The sequence below is a fragment of the Hordeum vulgare genome, chromosome 3H (assembly GCF_904849725.1).
Source record: "Hordeum vulgare subsp. vulgare chromosome 3H, MorexV3_pseudomolecules_assembly, whole genome shotgun sequence".
Classification (NCBI taxonomy): domain Eukaryota; kingdom Viridiplantae; phylum Streptophyta; class Magnoliopsida; order Poales; family Poaceae; genus Hordeum; species Hordeum vulgare.
Window position 1 is genome coordinate 433,134,953 of NC_058520.1, and position 23,804 is coordinate 433,158,756.

At 48.0% G+C, this 23,804-nt stretch overlaps 2 protein-coding genes across 3 annotated transcripts; one reads left to right on the forward strand and one right to left on the reverse strand.

The window, feature by feature from the left end:
* Nucleotides 1-354: 354 nt before the first annotated feature.
* LOC123444113 lies at nucleotides 355-2,895 on the forward strand. 2 transcript variants are annotated; one of them, XM_045120731.1, is made up of 2 exons: nucleotides 355-1,772; nucleotides 2,551-2,895. In XM_045120731.1, the coding sequence occupies exon 1, from the start codon at nucleotides 498-500 to the stop codon at nucleotides 1,761-1,763; it is 1,266 nt and encodes a 421-aa protein (XP_044976666.1). In that variant the 5' UTR covers nucleotides 355-497; the 3' UTR covers nucleotides 1,764-1,772; nucleotides 2,551-2,895. The 2 variants fall into 2 exon arrangements, with proteins under 2 accessions (XP_044976666.1, XP_044976665.1); XM_045120730.1 differs by having other exon boundaries at nucleotides 365-1,776.
* Nucleotides 2,896-11,110: 8,215 nt separating this feature from the next.
* LOC123444114 (putative protein TPRXL) lies at nucleotides 11,111-15,894 on the reverse strand. Its single transcript, XM_045120732.1, has 5 exons — nucleotides 15,608-15,894; nucleotides 14,245-14,835; nucleotides 12,765-13,095; nucleotides 12,584-12,661; nucleotides 11,111-11,448 (listed from the first exon to the last, which is right to left on the reverse strand). Exons 1-5 carry the CDS (start codon nucleotides 15,700-15,702, stop codon nucleotides 11,398-11,400), a joined length of 1,146 nt encoding a protein of 381 aa, XP_044976667.1. The 5' UTR covers nucleotides 15,703-15,894; the 3' UTR covers nucleotides 11,111-11,397.
* Between the last annotated feature and the right edge of the window lie 7,910 nt (nucleotides 15,895-23,804).

Consider the following 23,804-nt stretch of genomic DNA (forward strand, 5'->3'; position numbering starts at 1 on the left):
GACCATCTGTTGGAGTTGTTCTTTTTCTTACATCTCAGTTTTGGATCATCTCTTAGAGTTGAGCCTTTTCGGAGATGTAAAAAAGCATTTTTGGTGCTTTAAATTTGAACCATCAACAACTTGAAGCACCAAAATATACATCATCTATTAGAGATGCTCTTATGCATATATTTGCGTCCGGTTTCTCACTCGTTAAATCGAGTAAGGGTGTAGCTAGATCTAGTCGTCTCAGTCAAGTGATTATATGAATCTCCACATATGACTTAGAAATGTAACAATCCCGATCGAGTAATTTGCTTCTTCTTAAATATTACTCGTACTCCTGAATTTAGATCGGTCTAAGATGTGAATCAGGCGGGCCTGGGGCAGTGAAAAGTAGCTTGGCGCGAATAGTAAAATTTCGGGCGCCAAAATCACAACTAAAATCCCCTTATAAGAGAATGAGCCGAGAGAAATGTGATCCATGAAAAGCGAATTCTCTCGAGAAGCAGTCCTCTATGGAACCATGGGAGAGAAACGGGATCCAGAGCGCCAAGAAGACGAAGACCTCGCCGGCGCCGCCGGTGGCCGCTCTAGGCGATGATCTCCTGGGCGAGATCTTCCCCCGCCTCCCCGACATGGCGTCGCTTGCCAGCGCCGCCCTCGCCTGCAAGAGCTGGGGCCGAGTAGCCCGCGTCCCAGCCATCTACTGCCGCTTCCAGTCCCTTCGCAGGCCCCCACTCGTCGGCTTCATCCTCACCGACCGCAGCGACATGCCCGTTCCTCACCACCGCCATAACCTCCGCTTCATCCCCGCCAAATCCCGTAATCCTGATGTGGTCTCCGCCGCCGTTGACGGCGACTTCTTCTTCGAAGACCTCCCCGACATGGATTCGCATGACGACGACCAAGGGAACTACTACGACGAGTGGCGCCTCCGCGGCTGCGACGGCGGCCTCCTCCTCCTTTCCCGCGGCCGCTATGCGTTGGATCTCGCCGTGTATGACCCCCTCGCGCGGACGGCCGTCTTCTTCCGACCTCCACACCCCTGGCGCTATTCGTCCCACATCGTCCGCTACGCCATCTTGGCGGACGATGCCGACGCCTCGTTCCGGGTCATCGGCATGGCGCACTGGGCCAGGTCACGCGCCGCCGTCTTCTCCTCCCACACCCGCGAATGGGACATGTCTGAGACGCCCGATACGAACCGTGCGGCGTATAACTTTACCCCATGCTGCGGCGACGGCATGCCCGCGGGCCGCTACGTGTACTGGCGGTCGGACACCAAGAAGTCCCAGTACTGCAAGGACGACGAGAAGATCTTGGTGCTGGACATGGAAGCAATGGCGTGGTCGGTTATCAAGCTGCCATTCCCTGCTGGCGAATCGTACTGTGTCGCGGACATGGCGGAGCACGGCGGGCTCTGCATTGTGTCCAGCAAAGAGCAGTGCGTACAGCTCTGGGTCCGTGGCAGCAATGCTGAGTGGAGGCTCAAGAAGGAGGTTTCGTTGCTGAGTCAGTTTGGATACTTGAAGAAGCTTCGTCGTGAGGAGTGGATGAAGCGCGTGCGCATCCTGGCAATGAAGGCCGGCTATGTGTACATGGAGTTTTGGTCCATAAGGAAGCCCCATTCATATCTGCCTGTGCTAAATCTGAACACCACAAAGCTGGAATTATTCCCCAACAAGTCGACTGAGCCTCACAGAGGTCCTGCGTTTCCGTTCTTCATGCGGTTGGCACCTCTGCCTGCTCCAGACGATGATAAGAAATTTCAAGGTGCTTGATACAATGGAGTAGGTAATCTCCTATTTGATCTGTTTAATATATATATTTCTTTTGGTTCTACTTCCACAGACTTATAGCTATTTAATTAAAAGTGTAGATTGCTCACCCAAATCATGATTTGATGCCTAATGAAGCTAGTACATGATAAAGTAGTTCAAATTTTCCATAAAAGTTAGTGCTGAGAAATTATGTTAGTATTGTCAAGGTGTCATTGCTTAACCCTTCTTTATTTCTGATTTGATTACATAAAAGACTGGATCAAGTTGTAGCTCCATCTTGTTTATTGGGATATCCCTATACTGTTTCTAAAGTTCAGATAGAACGATTTGGTTGTTGACTTGTAATTGTTCAATTTTCTCGGACACTACATATTGTCAGAATCAACGATATTGTATATGTGTTGTAGGTGAAGAATGATTAATTATGTTGAGAGGGAAAATAGGTGAGTACTATGTGGCAAGTAATTATTGTTTCTTGTTAGGTCACCTGTCACCATCACTTTGCACAAAAGACTTGAAAATTTAATATATAATCAGTTATTCAGTTTGGTTGGCAAACTTAACTGCCATTGGTTTTCCTCTCCTGAATGGTTTTGCAGAATGGGCCAATTATTTGGTTATGTTCAAATGCATGAATCATGATCATATAAAATTTCACCATTTCCATGTGTAATAGTGAAAAAAATGCATTTATTTACCCATGTCACTTCCAGATGATCAATAACTTGTTATATTTTGTGATAGGTGGCTTTGGTTTCTAGTTTCTAAAATTATCTTTGCATTTCAGGTCAAGTTGTTACTTCACCGATGTCGAGTTAACTAGATCATAAGAGCGTCATCCAGATGTCAGTTTGAATTGGAATCATCGGAAGCTGATAGAACAACCATCTTTTGTCTTGCAATCTCAGTTTTCACATGGAATGTAGACATGCCAGTATAACCTTGCTATGACAACAGCTGCTGCGTTGTCTGAATTTAGTCTTTTTCCAGTTACGTTACCTGTTTGATGTTAGTTTTAATCAAACTTCCTATTTGAACTAAGATGGTTTTATTTAATTTCAGTCTTACTGGTTACTGCTGTGTAGTAGAGTTCTGCTCTCTATCTTTTCATATATATATGCACTCTTTATTATTAGTGTTCTTATTTTATTGTTAACTGAATCAGGATACATAAATACAGGTGCAACATTCAGAAACAGGCGTGACATGCTGTACTGATATTGTTGTGTTTACAGTTATAGATTCTCAAGTTTGCCTGTCAGCTTTACATAAATTTGATGAAATGTACTTAGCTAAGAGGGTGCTTGGATCCAAGGGATTAAAACTAGTCTGACTAAAACTAGTCTCTTTAAGAAGCTAAAGTTCTAAACAACCCTGACTAAAGAGAGGCTAAAACAAATCTTGAAGCTAAAATATTTTAGTCAGGGGTACCCCTACTAAAATGTGTATTAGTCCTCTCTCTCCTCATTTAACTCATCAGACAAGTTCTGGATTGGAGGGTTTGAAGGATAATAAATGCTCATTAACTTGATTTTAGTCTCTTTAGTATTTGGATCCAAGCATGGGTGAGACTAGCAAGTTTTAGTCTCATTACTTTTAGTTATGGGACTAAAACGTATCAGGCATCCTCTAAGTAAGTTTGCCTAATTGGAGTGATATGATGTTTTTGTAGTGCTAAGGAATATCACTGATGTTGCTAAGTAAGTAATACATGGAGTAGAGTACTGTGAGATGTGCCTAAACTGCCCAGTATACCTTTCTTCTGATTGAAATGCCTGCATGGATGAATAGATTCATTGTCGAGCTTAGAATGTTGCTTTTCTCTAGGTAGCTGAGTTGGTGTGTGCTATCTGCCTAGCCGGGCTGCACCGGGCTGTCTCCGTCCAATTCCCCTCGACCCCCGCGCATTTCACTCCTTTTGCCGCCGCACGCAACGTCGTTGGCGAAGGCCCTGTGGCGTGCGTCCGGAGATCTAAGGCGACGGGGGCCAGACCTGGATCCCTTATGACGAGGATGGCGGCCAACGATGGCCGGGCGCGTCGGGGGGACTCTGCTGCAATCGGCAGGGTTGGTAGGAGAAGACGATAGCGGCGGCCGGGATAGGTCTCGGGCTCGATCTACGACCTTCAGGTCCAGGCGGGCGGCTGCATCTCGTCCTTAATCTGCTGCATCTCGTCGGCTTCGGCGACGGCTTGCGGAGGCACTCCGGGTCTGCATCGCATCACGAGGATTATGGCGGTGGTGGTCATCTCCTACGTCGGAGGTGGTCGGTCTGAGGCTGGGTGATCAGATCTCGAGATCTGTCACATCTTTTGGGGGCTCAAAAGTTTTATATAGGCCTATATACTTAGCGTCAGGAATTAGAACTGAATCAGGGCCGCTCGGTCGCTGTCGCGTTCGCTCGCGATTCTAAAAAAATTGCTAGACGACTGGATCGTTGGTTAGTTGAGCTAGCTATCGGATTTCAAGACTGGATCACGGATTAGTATGACGAGCGGATCGTGGATCATTCAGAAAGAAAAACTCGATCGTGGCCTGGTGAGCTTCTGTCGCTCGCGACTCCAACCAGCTCCGAATAACATTGCGAGTTCGCGACGATCGCGTCCAGACTTTCGTCCGTACTCATGTCCCTGCTACCTCGCAATTCCATTACGAACTGAAGTGAATAGCCTAATACCAGAAAAAATCGATCGCTGCCTTCCAACGCCGGCGATGGACGACGGTTCCTCCAATCTTATTCTTGTATTCATCTGTTGATCGCCAAAATAGGCCGCCTGCCGCTTGATGAGTCGGTCCTCCTTTTGACTCACGTTGTGTAATTCTTCTGTTGTGAACTTGCGACATGAATTTCTGATGAATTTTAGCTACTAAATCCTAACTAAATGTCATTAGGGATCCGTGGGCCCAGCAACCCTGTTCTCGCCTCCTCGATTGAAGACCACAAAAGAATGATGATGTTCAAATAAACATTATGCAACTTGAAGTTAAATAGGAATGGTTCTTAATATCTTCAATTGTAATATAAACTATTCTGTCATATACATTAGAATTATTTATTAGCTCAATTTTGTGTATGAGATATGGTCCCGTTTTAGAGTTTCGCACGGGGTCCATAATTTTATCAGCCCGGCGCTGTCGGGGAGACATAGTTGCCGGTGAAAACCGAACCGACGGCGGACGATGACGGCGTTCTGCGCCGTTACCTTGATGAAGGCTTCGTCCTGTAACTACTGTCGATCCACTCGTGCTGCTCCAGGGGAAACCCATGATCTGGCTTTCCAGATCGGACGATGGCAGCATTGTGGTGTCGTCCTCTCTAGGGAGCATCGTTGGAGCAACGCTGGAAGACAGAGGCAGGAGGTGGAGCGTCTTCGTCCTGCACGGAGCTTCGGTGGTGATGTCAGGTCATGCGTGGCCGACAGGTGCTACGCTTTGTCATGTCTGTTCGGTAGGTGCTACACATGAAAGATCTTACAGAGTCTTCGCGTCTGGATGTATGAGCGCAGGGAGGTCGATCCACTCGTGCTGCTCCGGGGAAACCGTGGGATCTGGTTTCCAGATCGGACGATGACGGCATTGGGGTGTCGTTCCTCTCTAGGGAGCATCGTTTGTGGAGCAGCGTTGGGAGACAGAGGCAGGACGTGGAGCGTCTTCGTCCTGCATGGAGCTTTGGTGGTGATGTCAGGTCATGCCTGGCCGACAGGTGCTACGTATTGTCATGCCTGTTCGGCAGGTGCTACGCACGACAGATCTTATAGAGTTTTCCCGTCTGAATGGATGAGCGCAGGGAGGTGGCGCCGTGGTGGCTCGACGGATGGCCGGACTGGCATGAATGATGCGGATTTCTATCCTGAAGATGGGTTAGCGGTTCGATGATGATGACGGCTTCTAAAACGTGTGCATGTGGTATACGTTTTAGGTCTGCTGCACCGGTTGTTAGTTCCGATGCGTTATGTGGATGGATCAACGACGACACCGATTTTAGATACGGGAAGTGAGATCACTTCACATTATCGCGTTTTGTAGGTGTGAGTGGAAGCTTCGGATGGCTTAATATATGTTCTTGTCGGACCATTGTTGAATAAGTAATAAAGATGGCTGTATGCATCGATTGATGTAGAGGCCGAAGGTCTTAACCTCCTTTTCCAAAAAAAAATCTGCCTAGCCGTTACAGGATTGTCATCTGTTCGACCCTATAATACTACCAATAGGATCGTCATCTGTTCGACCTGATTGTAGTTGAGTTCTTGTGTGCGTTTGAAGTGGCTTGCTTGTGTTTCTGCCTTTTGGAGGTAGCGCCTTCGGTTTTATTTCTTGTATCTTTTTCTGCAGTGCTCGTATGTTCTTTTGCGCGTGAACTTCTAGATGGTTTGGGTTTTGATCAACTTCCAGACGCGCAAGGTGTATTGACACTTGGAGAGAAGAAGAGCGGTGGACTCGGACTCCCGTTTGCATAGAGGGCAAAGACCAGAATTTTCTCTTCGATGCTGCTTGAGGCGATCGGCCGTCCACATCGAATAGCAAGCCTTCCTGTTCGATTTGTGTCATTTCTAGTCTTCTGCACTGCACAGTCCAGTAGTTAGCGTTGGCCTTGTTTTTCGTCCAATGATTAGAATAAAGAAGCCGGCAACAACGCCTCAGAATTTGCGGAGAAACTACCGAGAGGCCGCGATGTTCACGCACCAGTTCACTCACTTTGACAAAATCATGCCACATGGAGTTGATAGGAAGGAAACCGACCAGGATCCCCTTGCTCCTGCTAATCAGAGGCAGGCCTTGAATTCTGCGAAACCTTGAGGAAATTCTCTGGATTTTCACTCGGATACTATCTGCTACTCTACTTGGAAAAGGGGAAACTGCCCATGCTTCGTCAGGACTCGAAGAGAGCGGTGGCGGGAGCAAGAAGCACATGGGCGCGACGACGATCCGGGAGCGGCTGCGGCAAGGCACGCGGGGCTGTGTGATCATGCCGGAGCAACTGCGGCAGCAAAGCGAGGATCTAATCTCGAGCTCTGAGGTGAGAACCTAGATATGACTCTAGTCCTTTAACAGTTGGATCCAGCGCCGGCGTCGCTCGAGCTTTGGTCCTCCATTTCAGAGCGAGAAAAGAAGAGGAGTGCGGCCCGAATCCTTATCGAAGTTGGAAGGCAAGACACTGAACTTTAGATCGCGGCAGCAACTTGTACCTAGTCAGTAGTCACCACCCTACCCTTCTCTCGCTTTAATAATGCCTCCATGCTCCAGGCAAGGCGGGTCTTCCTGTCCGTATCATTCCCAACAACCGTTACAGGCGCGCAAAAGGAAGAGGAACCCAGCAAAAAGAGTGTGTGTGACGGCAAGTTGACGACACCCACAATTGCTTGTTCAATTGGCTCGTGACTTGTGAAGTAGCGAGACCGCGAGAGCTCCTTGGGATTTCAAAAGGAAGAGCGCGACGTCGGATCACTAACCACCGAAATCTCTCCTCCTTTGCAGCGTCCTGTGACGCCCCCTACGTACGTGCGTGCGTGCGTGCGTGCCTGCGCCCGGTGGATCCGTACGAGCACAGAACAAATCGCTCGCTGTCGTCTCGTCTCCCACCCGATTCCCCCGTCTAAGTTAAGAGACTCTATGATTTTTTCTGCAGCGGCAACACCGAAGCCTGAAGGAAAGCAGTGTTCATCGACACGGCTCCCGTATGACACTTGTGCGGCCGATGGCAAAAACCAGCACACTGACTTCAGCGGCCGTGACCAACGGCGAGACATCAGTTGGAGCGTCAGATCGGCAGCAGCAGCTGCAGTGCCGTCGAACCCGGGAGGTGACATAATATGTGACGTCACTGACGAGACGCGTGACAGCGGAGGTAAAACCCATGTTGTCTTTTGCTTGCGTGCGAGCTCACTCCTCTCTCGGTCGTCTGCCCGGCCTTTTCTTTGCACGAATGTTTAATCAAACCGAAGAATGGCGTTTTGGCCCCGAAATAGTAATCAAAAAGATATAGTAAATCTTTTGCAAAAATTCGAAAAATAAATAGATGTTTGTCTTAGTGTCACAAACATCCTTAAAAACATTCATGTGAAACGGAACAGCAGTGCTTCGCTGGTGAAAAAAACAAATTTATTGATGATATTTTGGAATGACATTTGATGTTATTTTGTTTTCTTACACATGTCAAAATGTTTAACCAATTTCCCTACAAATTTATGTGTGAAAAGTATGCCCGGCCATAGGCAGGTCGACCGAAAATCTCAAGTCGGGCCTAACCGTACCATGGGCTAGGCTCGGGCCTGGAACTTGAGCCCAACTGTCCGGCCGGATCAACCTCGGGCCCAAGAAAAATCAAATTTAAGTCATAGCCACGCAAGCCCGGACGGGCTTTTTCGGGCTCAGACCGTGCTCAAGCCCGACATGTTAGGCCCGACGGTCAGGTCAGGCTAGGCTTGGCCCTGGATTTTCAGCATCGGATTTTTTTTGACCGCATATGTCTAGGTATAGTGATAAGGAACGAATAGAGTTACTGTTGGAATTTTTTTGTTATTTCAGCAAGAGCGCGCGCTCCTAGAAGCACCAATGGATTTCCGCATTTTTCTTCGAAGAAAAAGTTTTGATCTACTCATTAGTCACATCGTTACAGAAAAATAACAACAAATGGGCCTGGCATGTAGACCATCTAGTGACAACTACAAACACTGAAGCAAGCCAAAGACATGCCGACGTCATCGGCTTCCCTTCATTGGAGTCGTACAAAACTTATTATGGTAGACAATCAAGAAATCATCCTGCTAAGGTCTTATAGGACCAACGCACTATAACATCAACCATAGCCGATAAAGAAAAGTGTAGATTGAAAGGACCTAACCTACAAACACATGAACAAAAAAAAAATCGGATCCATGCAGAGACACGTCTCCTCATGCTCTTCGAAGAAGCTAGATGTATCACAGGGACGCGACTAGGTGGGGATAACCTATTCCATCTTCACATAATCTTATTGCCCTGCCTTCCCCAGGAGGATACAAAACCTTAAATAAACTAAAAAAAAACCTAAGAACGAAACATGATCTTTCTCGCTCGCATGGGTTAGGGTGTACCGCACCTCCATGACCCTAGCACTATTGCATAAATGCGTAGCAATGACGGACGAGAAAAGCCCAACAGTGACGGAGAGGCTCCGAGGGACGTTCGTCGCTGCTAACGTGGCATCAATGATGGGTGTGCGCATGTCACTCGCAGAGTCTCTGCAGTGACGGACATGTCTTGATGCCCTTCACGGGCGTATATTGTTAGTTTTGGCGGGCAATCTGGGGTACCCGCCATGACTACATGTTCAGCCGTCATTCTCGACTAGTTGTTCAAAAGTAAAAGTTCAGCTCCATCATCAGCTCTACTCGCCTTCCAACATCTTCATGATCTCGGCTTGGGCGGTCCTCACAGCTTTGAGACACCAAGACCTCCTCCCTGTCATCGGCCGCCCGAGCGGCAGAGAAGAGGAGAGGTGGATCACAAGCTCACCACGAAGCTCGAAGAGGATGAGTGTCCTCGCCGTCGCAAACGGGAGAGGGAAAAAGATAAGATGTGTTTTTGATTCTGCAGGCCACGACATAGATACTAACTTGGTTTATACGTGGCCACACGCCACCGCCGGCCCTTCTGAAGAATAGCGTGGCCAAAACAACCGCGGGGTGCCTACACGTGGGGCGTACCAGCACAAGCGACGCACTTTTTAGAGCAAGTACAATAGAGCTGAGTCAGCTGGCTATAAGAAATAAAGTAGTATATTTTTGCTTAGTTGAAGAAGAGAGAAGAGGAAAGAGAAGGTAAGCGGGCTCTTAGTTAAGAGTCAGCTCTAGCACGTGTTTCTAGACACGTTGTGAGAATGAAAGGTGGGTCATATAATAAATAAGTAGTACACTCTTCTAACCAATTATTATAAATATTAGCTATAAGATGGGCTATAAGTGACATGACATGAGCTTACAGCCGGCAGCCGGCTCTACTATTATACTTGCTTTTATAACGTTTACTTGCTCTGGTTGAACTGGACTTGGAACAACTCGATAATCAGGATGAGCCTAAAACGGCTCCAGATTTTTTTGGAATGTCAAAACGGCTCCAGATCGATCACCGGCGTTTCTGGACTAGACCTGCAGGTGCACTATGTTGTCAGTTAGTACCAGTTAGTAATAGTACTAGTAAGTTGAGATGCACCGACAGGGCGACACTTAGGGCTCCTTTGATTCAGAGAATTTTTATAGGATTTTTAGAGGATAAGAATCCTTAGGATTTTTTCCTACGTTAGTTCTTTAATTTAAAGGATTGGATCTTATAGCATTTTTTTCTATGAAATCGTTTCTACTACATTTCAAAGGAAATTTAACATTCACTCTGCCCCTTTTTTATATTTTTTTTGTTTTTCGTGTAATATCAAACACTCTGGGCCTCTTTGATTCGCAAGATTTTTGAAACGCAGGAATAGGAAAAATGAAGGATTTGAGTGGCATGTCCATTTAAACCCTATAGGATTAGTAAGGAGTGTTTGATGCCACAAGAAAAACAAAGGAATTGTAAAAAGAAGTTGGAGTGGATGTTAGATTTCTTATGAAATGTAGTACAAGAAGATTCCATAGGAAAAGTTCCAATGGGATTCAATCCTATGATTCAAAGGACCAATGTAGGAAAAAATCCTAAGGGTTTCAATCCTCCAAAAATCCTATAGAATTCCTTTGAATCAAAGGAGCCCTCTTTGTTAAACCTATACGATTCAAGTGGGTGGCGCTCCAGTATTTGGTGTGCAATTGACCCTTGACACTTGTTTATTTGATGTATGTGGGGATGTATCGTGCAAGCGGCTGCGTTGCAGACCCCACGAGTCAGTGAAGAGGAGGGAGTGGATGCACAGTCAAAGAGCGCTTGAGGTAGCTGTTGGTGAGCTGAGGGGAGCAACAGTTGCTTGCTCCTCGTCTCACGGCAGCGCCATGGCCCACTTGCGGTAGTACACCACTACGTACAACTGCAGTAACAACGCTCGCAAGGAAGAGAGAAACGAAATGGAATACGAAACAGAGGACCACTTGCCCAGTTTTTTTCTTTTCCTTTGGAGAAGAAAACTTCCCAGTCTTTGTGACGCCTCCACGACTTCGCCTCCCTCCGTCCACAGCATGCATTCCGGAAGGGCTAGCTAGGCCCATAGGCCCACTCACTCCAACGAGGCCAGCCGTCTACACAGATCAAGAGCCCATCATTGAGTCCGCCAGACAGACTGGAGGAGACGAGGGCCAAAGGTCTGAAACCCCTAAAAAAAAAAAACATTTCTAAAGACACGAAAAACCACGAAGAAAGGAAACACGAAGACGCATGCTCGGCGATGGCCCGCAAGATGATACTCGTATGAAATTTTCGAACCAAGCCCCCGCAAAAAGGAAAAAACAGCCTGCTAGAATCATCATCGTCATCGTCTGCACGCGCATCCCATTGTTGCCTCCTCCACCTCCATTTACACAAAACACACGTCCATTCCTTTCGGCTAAGCTCTCTACCGGTTTTGTTTCTTCTCCTACCACCCCTCGCTCCCGGCCACACACGGCATCCCCGTCTTCTTCCTTCCTTGGCTGTCTCGCTTGCTAGACCTCTCCTCTCCTCTTCTTTGCGCTCTTCACTCCGAGTCGCTGTCCATGCTCTCCATCCCTTTCAGCCCTCTTCGCCTCTGTATTCAAGATCAAGAGAGAGAGAGAGAGAGATTTTTTGTCAGTGCCGAGCTCAAGAGGAAACCTTGATGGGAGACATTGTACAAACAGACGCAAGTAATACACTAGTAGTAATATACTGCTAGGTGCTTAAACAATAACCTGGAGTATTTAACGCTACAAGCGCGACCTAACGCTGCAGTCTCTTTCGGGATTAAACAGTGGAGTTCATGTTACAAGATTCCTTTCTCCAGATTACTACTAATAGCTAGTACAATATCCGGGGTTTGGTGCAGTGGTACTACTATTAACGTAGAGATTAAACTTGCAGTGATCCTTAATTCCAAGAGATAGAAGGGAAAACTTTTCAAATCTTCTTCCATTTTTATTCTCTTTTTCATGGTTAGGATTCCAAGCTCTATCCGAGCGCGCCATCATGTGGTCCTAGCAGGCGACAGATACATGTCTCCACATGGGCCCCTTCCACTGGATCGGCCCATTTGCAAGGGCACAAGTGCCAACGACGAGTTGAGGCTGACAGGTGGACCTCGATGACAAAGAGACCACGGGATTTTTCTTTTTCTTCTGCCACTACTCCTAGTAGTAGCAGTTGAGTTGTTCGACAGGTTTGGCTCTTTAATTTGGGAAAGCCACGCATGATAGTGCAGTTTGCAGGATGATGAATCACTTGACCTCTTTTTTTGGCAGATGAATCAATCTACACTTAAAACTTACAAGATTCTTGAGATTAGGGCAAAACAGATCGCGCGGATGCATCTTCACGGCCACAGCAATAAAGCGGGGCCAAATAACTGGGCACCGTCATCAATGAGGACACGAAGCATCACGGGTCATCATGGGTCCCATGTGACTATCCTCCCAAAAGAAAAGGGGCAACTAATTAACCACACTTTAAGGCTTTAATTTGCATTTGCAACCCATCAATCACATGCCCTCAACCAATCAACCTCCCTCTACCTGAATCACCACTGGTATTTTTTCTTCTTTTCTTTTTTCCGATCTAGTAAAAAAAATAGTACTATTTTCTTTGCGGCAGAAAAGAAAACGAAAAGGAAAAAAAAAACAGGTGGCATGCATGAATTGAGCATGTCGAATGCAGAGGGGATGGATGGATGGATTGATTGATTGTTATACCTTCTTGACACATTTCTTCTCGCGCACCTCGTAACGGCTTTTGGTCAAATCCGAGAGCCACATCCCCGGAAAGACGAACTGCAGCCCACAAAAGCACAGGTTAGTCATGGATATCAGAAACGTTGCTAGGAGTAGATCCGATCGGATTCAGCTGGCTGCAGGAGGGCAGGCAGATGCATACTTGTAGCGACTTGTCCACGTTCTTGGCCCGCTTCTTGGGCCTCTGGGGCAGCTTGGTGCCCTTCATCACCAGGAAGTCGTCCTCCTTCTCCTTGCGGGACAGCGAGATGTAGATCCGGGGAAGCTCCAACCGCTCCCCGCCAAGCTTCTCGCCGGCTCCGGCACCGTTGGCGGCGGCCACCAGCGGCGAGTCGTGGTTGCTGTGGTTGTGGTGGTGGTGGTGGGCGTTCTTGGAATCCATGTGATGATGCTCCACGGCGGGGGGCTTGTTGTGCGGCGCCTTGTCGGGCGACGACCGCTTGTGCACGCCGCCCGATCGCTCCTCAACGGACCTGATCGCGCAACCAAAGGAAGAAAACATGGCGTCAATCATGGGATCGGGGTGGTGGTGGACTGGTGATGATGCGGCGGTGGTTGGAGGGGCTGAGGAGGGGTAAAGGAGAAGAAGGGTGGGTAGGGTGGTGGATCGGTGGTACTACTACTAGTACTACCAGAGACTCTTTACCACAGCGAGATGATGCATACAAATATATATGCAAAACCTAGCAAAAGCTACGTACTACTAGAACTGCTCTTTTTTTTCCCTTCCCGGGGGCGCTACAACCTACAACTGCTGTTGATGCCCATCCATACACATACAGAAAAGAAAAGGAGACCCGAGAGCTGAGCTGAGGAGTATATGAGGGAGAGATAACCATCTGCCCTACCCTACCGGTGGTGTTCCCTTTCCCTTGATGCTGCGATTCATATCATCATATCGTAAGCTGAAATCTACTGGTGGCTAGATCGGCCGAACAATCCACGGAAGCTGAATTTGCCTCTGGCTAACGAGCGAGCGCCGCTGCTGCCATCAAGGAATTTGAGCAGATATGGATATCTAGTTGGGTCCCCCATGCATCACGCAATGTGTGACAAATACGGGCGCTGCTGCCTGCTGCCCCCTATGTCACCTTGCGTCCACGGATTAGTCAAGGGACAAGGATGGTAAAGTTACCACCCGTCCAGATCCAGACACAAGACTTTCCGCAATAATAAAATCACTTTTAAATACCTCGAAACAAATTGGAAAAGATGGAGCGATCCAGATCATCCAGCCATCAAGGCTAAGCATAAAAATATTAGTAGTACTGAAAATCAGAAAACCTACTGCTTCAAATTGGAGGGGGAGAAAAGAAAGGAATCTTTCATCCAACTCCAGCGCCTTGTTGCGGTGCTAAAAGACGGGCGGGCGGCACAGCTCACCAGCAACCAAAAGAGACCCGAACCCGAACCGCCGAAAACACCAAGCGAATAAATAACTACCACGATCCCACGACTCCAACAAAGAACAAGACGGACAAGCGCAACCGGCCCGCTTGCTTTCCGTCTCCCCGGGGGCACAAGCGGAAACGAAAAAAAAAGGTCGCGCTCGCCGGGTAAAACCGGCGAGAAATACGGGAGGAGCGGGTGGAGCGAGCGAGCTCTCGAACGCGAGGCCGTACCTGCTGTGGTGGAGAGGCTGGTGGCTGGCGTCTGCTCCGGCGGCGCGGGGCGGGAAGGACGACGAGGACCTCAGGTTGGACCCCCGCGTGGTCGTGGCGTGAGGAGGCGGCATCAGCTTCTCCGCCGGCGCTGGTGCCGACGCGCGCCGCTGGATCTTGCCGCTGCCCGGGGCCTGCCGACGCTGCGAGGACGGCGACGCCGACGAGGACGCCGCGGAGGAGTCGCGCCGGCAGCGGGACCGCTTGTTGTGCCCCCACTGCAGCAGCACGTCGCCGCCGACCGCGCCGGTTCCCGCGCCCGTGGAGCTCGGGGAGGCCGTGTCGGAGGAGTCGGAGGGGTGGTGGTGGACGTGGTCCCGCGCCGGGCTACGCACGGCCGACGAAGACGGCGGCTGCGGTGGTGCGCGCGCCCGCACCGGCGGCTTGGTGTCCGCCTGGGAGGCCGCGAGGTACGAGGCCACTCGGGAACTGTCGGTGGCGGCGGCCGGGCCTTCGTCGTCTCTGAAGGATCTCGAGGCCGGCTTGCGTGCGACGCCGCCGCTGCCGCCACCGTTCGTGAGCGGGAGGCAGTCCGGGCTGAGCCTTTGGTACCTGCAGCGACGCTGATTAGCGATTTGGCCCGACAAAATGGATCCGCTGCAAAATGTAAGTAGCAAATCGGTCGCCTTGGAGTGGCTGGAGAAATGGAAAGACGAACACGCCGGATCGATCAACCGCGACAAAAATGGAGAAATTCGAGAACAATATGGCAGCAAAATTCAACGGCTTAGCAGGTAAGATGAAGAAACAACGTAGCAGAATCGGATGGGCGCCGCAAAGAAGACGAAAACACTTGGGCCATGAACTATGAACTCCAATCTCCAGATGGAGGATGCAAAATACAGCAGAAACGGCAAGAAGCTTGGCATCCAGACCGAAGAGCCGGACAACCAGAAAGTATTCATCAGAGTAGAAGCAGAAGGCTGCGAAACACAGAGATTAAGAAGACGGGATCATCACGAGTCAAACGCAACCGCGTAAATTGGCAATACACAGAATCGAAATACCAAAGCACAGATCAACCAAACCGCAAGGAGAAGAGAAATTTAGACGTCGGAGATGGGAAGCACCGGCGAGATTACAACAACAAAGTAAACGCACGGAAGGGTGGAAATTTCACAAGGCCGGCCAGTTCCGGCCGGCGGGCGAATGGATGGGTGAAATCCATCACCAGCCGAAGGAAAAGAGAAGCCGAAACCAAAAATCAAACGCACGCAAGACAGAAACAGCCCACGCGTCGATCTGAACACAAAGAGAGACGGTTGTAAGGAAGAAGAGCAGGAGAAGAGGGAGAGGGGAGAGAGCACGGAGATCTGCCGGCTACCTCATCATGTCCAATGCGGGAACGGCTTTCAGTTTGGATGAGCTCGTCGACGCGGCGTCCCTGCCAATCGCGTGGACCTCGAGGAGGCCACGCATCAAAATTGGCCTCCGGCCAACCGCTCGAGAAGGCAGGTTCCTTCCTCCTGCGCTGAGCAATCACTCTCTTCTCCCTCTCCCGTTCGTCTGCACGGAACGAACAAGAGGCGGACACGAAATTTACAGGAAAAAATTGTGAGAAGAAGAGACGAGGAGGGAGGGTGGGAGGGAAGGAGGAGGAGGAAGAGAGCAGCAATGGCGATGGGAGCAGAGCCGGGGGTCCAAATAGAGGCTTTATCTTTTGCGGCGTCCCCCTTTTGCCCTCGGGTAGGGCTGCGTATCCACCGTTCTGCCACCGACTCCTGCTGACCAAACTGCCCCCCGCGCGGGCCGTGGCAGTGTGGTGATTAGTGGAGAATTCATGGGCTTATTTGTTCACGACGGCAGGCCGGGGAGATCCGTGCGGTCTCCTTCTCTCTTGCCCTTCAAGCCACCGGGGGAGATCTCGTCGCTAACGGACGTCACCGCAAAGCTAAAATTGAGAAGGAAATTTACTACCACTGCTTGGTCATTTGAGCCCCACATGGCAGTGGCTTGCGTTTGCGTTATTCATGATCGCCTCAGGTGTTTTATATGGACGGTATCCGTGCGGTCTCGTGCCACGTCTGCGGGGAGTGCATCGCCTGGCATATGGTCGCTGACCGGTGGGTCTTCCAGTTGAGCGTGCGCGTTAATCAGGATCAGGTGGCGCCGGTCTGGTTTTGAACGGACGGATGATATAAGGTGATGGGATCACCCACATGTATGGTGGTACGACCAATGCGCAGGGGAGCGGGCGGGGGACGTGGGGAGGCAGACGGTTGCGCATCTCCGTGATCGACACACACCGCCTACGCAACCGAGGAACGGAGCAAAGCAAGCATTGGTTTTCTTAATTAATGTAATAACCAGCACAATGTTCTTGTGTTGCAATGAAATATATAAATATTGTAATACACTAGTTCAATGCCCGTGCGTTGCAACGGGTTAACAAAAGATATACAAACACATTGGTCAAATGATGGTGTTGATTTGGAATTTTATGTCAAATATGATGGCATGTGGTTTCAATTCATGTAGTGAAACAGACTATTTCTTTCGTTTCTTCCCTCTTCAACAACCAATGAAAGTACGTCTCCTTGAAGATCACGTCATGATAGCCCCATGAAAGTACTTGATATGTTCCCAGTGTAAAAGGATAATGAACAATTGCAAGGGTTTCCATCATCAAACTACATCATCAAGTTGATATCTGTGCGCCAGCTCGTTCATCATGGCCTCGTCAAAGAACTTGTTGATGCTAACATCCTCGCTCATGCCCTGGAAAATGGATGTGCATGCGATTAATTCTATGACCAGTTCAAAAGAGGCTATCATTGTATGTATGTTCAGTATATCTAGATGTATGTCTCACCTTTCCTTCGCCTGGTCTTCACCATGAACTCACCGGCAAGGTATTGGATGGGTGCCATTTCCAGAGGCCGGAGGACAATGCCCTTGTCAAGAGGATCGCCAGGAACAATAGCCCAGTGGTCAAACACTAACACACAAAATGCTTGCCCTGTCTATGGTATCTGAGATCTGTCCGTGCGTTGCCATGTAAAAAAAATAACAATGTTGTGCTGGTTGTATTTGTCCCCTCACCGCCATCTCTTCTTTCGTTGGTTCAAAACACACATCTTATTTGTTGGAATTATGCCCTAGAGGCAATAATAAATATAGTTATTATTATAATTCCTGTATCAAGATAATCGTTTATTATCCATGCTATAATTGTATTGAATGACGACTCATTTACATGTGTGGATACATAGACAAAACACTGTCCCTAGCAAGCCTCTAGTTGGCTAGCCAGTTGATCAAAGATAGTCAGTGTCTTCTGATTATGAACAAGGTGTTGTTGTTTGATAACTGGATCACGTCATTAGGAGAATCACATGATGGACTAGACCCAAACTAATAGACGTAGCATGTTGATCGTGTCATTTTGTTGCTACTGTTTTCTGCGTGTCAAGTATTTGTTCGTATGACCATGAGATCATATAACTCACTGACACCGGAGGAATACTTTGTGTGTATCAAACGTCGCAACGTAACTGGGTGACTATAAAGATGCTCTACAGGTATCTCTGAAGGTATTAGTTGAGTTAGTATGGATCAAGACTGGGATTTGTCACTCCGTGTGACGGAGAGGTATCTCGGGGCCCACTCGGTAATACAACATCACACACAAGCCTTGCAAGCAATGTGACTTAGTGTAAGTTACGGGATCTTGTGTTACGGAACGAGTAAAGAGACTTGCCGGTAAACGAGATTGAAATAGGTATGCGGATACTAACGATCGAATCTCGGGCAAGTAACATACCGAAGGACAAAGGGAATGACATACGGGACTATATGAATCCTTGACACTGAGGTTCTTCATAGAATATGTAGGATCCAATATGGGCATCCAGGTCCCGCTATTGGATATTGACCGAGGAGTCTCTCGGGTCATGTCTACATAGTTCTCGAACCCGCAGGGTCTGCACACTTAAGGTTCGACGTTGTTTTATGCGTATTTGAGTTATATGGTTGGTTACCGAATGTTGTTCGGAGTCCCGGATGAGATCACGGACGTCACGAGGGTTTCCGGAATGGTCCGAAAGCGAAGATTGATATATAGGATGACCTCATTTGATTACCGGAAGGTTTTCGGAGTTACCGGGAATGTACCGGGAATGACGAATGGGTTCCGGGAGTTCACCGGGGGGGGGGGGGGGCAACCCACCCCGGGGAAGCCCATAGGCCTTGAGGGTGGCGCACCAGCCCTTAGTGGGCTGGTGGGACAGCCCAAAAGGGCCCTATGCGCATTGGAAGAAAAATCAAAGAGAAAAAAAGAGGAGGTGGGAAGGGAAGGAAGGACTCCCACCCACCAAACCAAGTCCAACTCGGTTTGGGGGGGGGGGGAGACCTTCCCCCCCTTGGCTCGGCCGACCCCCTTGGGGCTCCTTGAGCCCCAAGGCAAGGTCCCCTCTCTCCCACCTATATATACAGAGTTTTTAGGGCTGATTTGAGACGACTTTTCCACGGCAGCCCGACCACATACCTCCACGGTTTTTCCTCTAGATCGCGTTTCTGCGGAGCTCGGGCGAAGCCCTGCTGAGACAAGGTCATCACCAACCTCCGGAGCGCCGTCACGCTGCCGGAGAACTCTTCTACCTCTCCATCTCTCTTGCTGGATCAAGAAGTCCGAGATCATCGTCGAGCTGTACGTGTGCTGAACGCGGAGGTGCCATCCGTTCGGCACTAGATCGTGGGACTGATCGCGGGATTGTTCGCGGGGCGTATCGAGGGACGTGAGGACGTTCCACTACATCAACCGCGTTCACTAACGCTTCTGCTGTACGGTCTACAAGGGTACGTAGATCACTCATCCCCTCTCGTAGATGGACATCACCATGATAGGTCTTCATGCGCGTAGGAAATTTTTTGTTTCCCATGCGACGTTCCCCAACAGTGGCATCATGAGCTAGGTTCATGCGTAGATGTCTTCTCGAGTAGAACACAAAAGTTTTTGTGGGCGGTGATGTGCGTTTTGCTGCCCTCCTTAGTCTTTTCTTGATTCCGCGGTATTGTTGGATTGAAGCGGCTTGGACCGACATTACTCGTACGCTTACGAGAGACTGGTTTCATCGCTACGAGTAACCCCGTTGCTCAAAGATGACTGGCAAGTGTCGTTTTCTCCAACTTTAGTTGAATCGGATTTGACCGAGGAGGTCCTTGGATGAGGTTAAATAGCAACTCATATATCTCCGTTGTGGTGTTTGCGTAAGTAAGATGCAATCCTACTAGATACCCGTGGTCACCACGTAAAACATGCAACAACAAAATTAGAGGACGTCTAACTTGTTTTTGCAGGGTATGCTTGTGATGTGATATGGCCAACGATGTGATGTGATATATTGGATGTATGAGATGATCATGTTGTAATAGATAATATCGACTTGCGCGTGGATGGTACGGCAACCGGTAGGAGCCATAGGGTTGTCTTTATACTAACGTTTGTGCTTGTAGATGCGTTTACTATTTTTGCTAGGATGTAGCTTTAGTAGTAATAGCATGAGTAGCACGACAACCCCGATGGCGACACGTTGATGGAGATCATGGTGTGGCGCCGGTGACAAGAAGATCGTGCCGGTGCTTTGGTGATGGAGATCAAGAAGCACGTGATGATGGCCATATCATGTCACTTATGAATTCCATGTGATGTTAATCCTTTTATGCACCTTATTTTGCTTAGAACGACGGTAGCATTATGAGGTGATCTCTCACTAAAATTTCAAGACGAAATTATGTTCTCCCCGACTGTGCACCGTTGCTATAGTTCGTCATTTCGAGACACCACGTGATGATCGGGTGTGATAGACTCAACGTTCACATACAACGGGTGCAAAACAGTTGCGCACGCGGAACACTCGGGTTAAGCTTGACGAGCCTAGCATGTGCAGACATGGCCTCGGAACACATGAGACCGAAAGGTCGATCATGAATCATATAGATGATATGATTAGCATAGGGATGCTTACCACTGAAACTATGCTCAACTCACGTGATGATCGGACTTGAGCTAGTGTAAGTGGATCATGAACCACTCAAATGACTAGAGAGATGTACTTTTTGAGTGGGAGTTTAGCGAATAATTTGATTAAGTTAAACTCTAATTATCTTGAACATAGTCTAAGTCCACTTTGAATATATTTGTGTTGTAGATCATGGCTCACGCGACAGTCACCCTGAATTTTAATACGTTCCTAGAGAAAGCTAAGTTGAAAGATGATGGAAGCAACTTTGTAGACTGGGCTCGTAATCTTAAGCTAATCTTACAAGCTGGGAAGAAGGATTATGTCCTTAATGCTGCGCTAGGAGATGAACCACCCGCTACGGCTGATCAGGATGTTAAGAACGCTTGGTTAGCACGTAAGGAGGACTACTCAGTAGTTCAATGTGCAGTCTTGTATGGCTTAGAACCGGGACTTCAACGTCGCTTTGAGCGTCATGGAGCATTTGAGATGTTCCAGGAGTTGAAGTTTATCTTTCAGAAGAACGCCCGGATCGAGAGGTATGAGACCTCCGATAAATTCTATGCTTGCAAGATGGAGGAAAACTCGTGTGTCAGTGAACATGTGCTCAAAATGTCTGGGGTACTCAAACCGTCTAGCTGAGCTGGGGATTGAACTCCCGCAAGAGGCTATCACTGACAGAATCCTTCAATCACTGCCGCCAAGCTATAAAGGCTTTGTGTTGAACTACAACATGCAAGGGATGAACAAGTCTCCCGGCGAGTTGTTTGCGATGCTGAAAGTCGCAGAGTCTGAACTCCGTAAAGAGCATCAAGTGTTGATGGTGAATAAGACCACTAGTTTCAAGAGAAACGGCAAAGGCAAGAAGGGCAATTCAAAGAATAGCGGCAAGCCTGTTTCCAATCCGACGAAGAAACCCAAAGCTGGACCTAAGCCTGAAACGGAGTGTTACTATTGCAAGGGTATGGGTCACTAGAAGCGCAATTGCCCCAAGTATCTGGCAGATAAGAAGGCGGCCAAAGAAAAATCAGGTATATTTGATATACAAGTTATTGATGTGTACTTAACCGGCTCTCGTAGTAGTGCCGGGGTATTCGATACCGGTTCTGTTGCTCATATTTGCAACTCGAAACAGGAACTGCGGAATAGACGAAGGCTGGCGAAAGATGAAGTGACGATGCGCGTAGGAAATGGTTCCAAGGTTGATGCAATCACCGTCGGCACAGTTTCACTTCAGTTACCATCAGGATTAGTTATGAACTTAAATCATTGTTATTTAGTGCCTGCGTTGAGCATGAACATTATATCTGGATCTTGTTTATTGCGAGACGGTTTCTCTTTTAAGTCAGAGAATAATGGTTGTTCTATTTCTATGAGTAACATCTTTTATGGTCATGCACCCAATGTGAGAGGATTGTTCATATTGAATCTTGATAGCGATACACACATACATAACATTGAGACCAAAATAGTTAGAGTTAACAATGATAGCGCCATATTTTTGTGGCACTGCCGCTTAGGTCATATTGGTGTAAAGCGCATGAAGAAACTCCATGCTGATGGACTTTTGGAGTCACTTGACTTTGATTCACTTGACACGTGCGAACCATGCCTCATGGGCAAGATGACTAAGACTCCGTTCACCGGAACAATGGAGCGTGCAAGTGACTTGTTGGAAATCATACATACCGATGTGTGTGGTCCGATGAGCATGGAGGCACGCGGCGGATATCGTTATTTTCTCACCTTCACTGACGATTTGAGTAGATATGGTTATGTCTACTTGATGAAGCACAAGTCTGAAACATTTGAAAAGTTCAAGCAATTTCAGAGTGAAGTTGAAAATCATCGTAACAAGAAGATCAAGTTCCTACGGTCTGATTGTGGGGGTGAATATCTGAGTTTCGAGTTTGGTGCTCACTTAAGACAATGTGGAATTGTTTCACAGTTAACACCGCCTGGAACACCACAGCGTAATGGTGTGTCCGAACGTCGTAATCGTACTTTATTAGAGATGGTGCGATCTATGATGTCTCTTACCGATTTGCCGTTATCATTTTGGGGTTATGCATTAGAAACAACTGCATTCATTTTAAATAGGGCACCATCAAAATCCGTTGAGACGACGCCATATGAACTATGGTATGGTAAAAGACCAAAGTTGTCGTTTCTTAAAGTTTGGGGATGTGATGCTTATGTCAAAAAGCTTCAGCCTGAAAAGCTGGAACCCAAAGCGGAAAAGTGCGTCTTCATAGGTTACCCAAAGGAGACAGTTGGGTACACCTTCTATCTCAAATCCGAGGGCAAAGTGTTTGTTGCTAAAAACAGAGCTTTTCTCGAGAAGGAGTTTCTCTCGAGAAAATTGAGTGGGAGGAAGATAGAACTTGACGAGGTTGTCGAACCTCTCATCCCTCTGGATGGTGGCGCAGGGCAATGGGAAACCTCTGTCGTTGCGACGCCGACTGAGGAGGAAGTTAATGATGGTGATCATGAAACTCCGGTTCAAGTTTCTGTCGAACCACGCAGGTCGACGAGACCACGTGCTGCTCCAGAGTGGTACAGTAATCCCGTCTTATCAATCATGTTGTTGGACAACAATGAACCTGCAAATTATGAAGAAGCAATGGTGGGCCCGGATTCCAACAAATGGCTAGAAGCCATGAAGTCCGAGATAGGATCCATGTATGAGAACAAAGTGTGGACTTTGGAGGTACTGCCTGAGGGCCGCAAGGATATTCAGAACAAATGGATCTTTAAGAGGAAGACGGACGCTGACGGCAATGTAACCGTTTATAAAGCTCGACTTGTGGCAAAGGGTTTTTCACAAGTTCAAGGAGTTGACTACGATGAGACATTCTCACCCGTAGCGATGCTTAAGTCCGTCAGAATCATGTTAGCAATAGCTGCATTTTTCGATTATGAAATCTGGCAGATGTATGTCAAAACGGCGTTCCTTAACGGTTTCCTTAAGGAAGAATTGTATATGATGCAACCCGAAGGTTTTGTCGATCCTAAGAATGCTAACAAGGTGTGCAAGCTCCAGCGATCCATTTATGGACTGGTGCAAGCATCTCGGAGTTGGAACAAACGCTTTGATGAGGTGATCAAAGCATTTGGGTTTATACAAGTGGTTGGAGAATCTTGTATTTACAAGAAAGTGAGTGGGAGCGCTGTGGCGTTTCTAATATTATATGTGGATGACATATTGCTGATTGGAAACAACGTGGAGTTTTTGGAGAGCACAAAGGATTACTTGAATAAAAGTTTCTCTATGAAGGACCTAGGAGAAGCTGCTTACATTGTAGGCATTAAGATCTATAGGGATAGATCAAAACGCCTGATAGGACTTTCACAAAGCACATACCTTGATAAAGTTTTGAAGAGGTTCAAAATGGAACGGTCCAAGAAAGGGTTCTTGCCAGTTTTACAAGGTACGAGATTGAGTAAGACTCAGTGCCCAGCAACTGATGAAGATAGAGAGCATATGCGCTCCGTCCCCTATGCTTCAGCCATAGGTTCTATCATGTATGCAATGTTGTGCACTAGACCGGATGTTAGCCT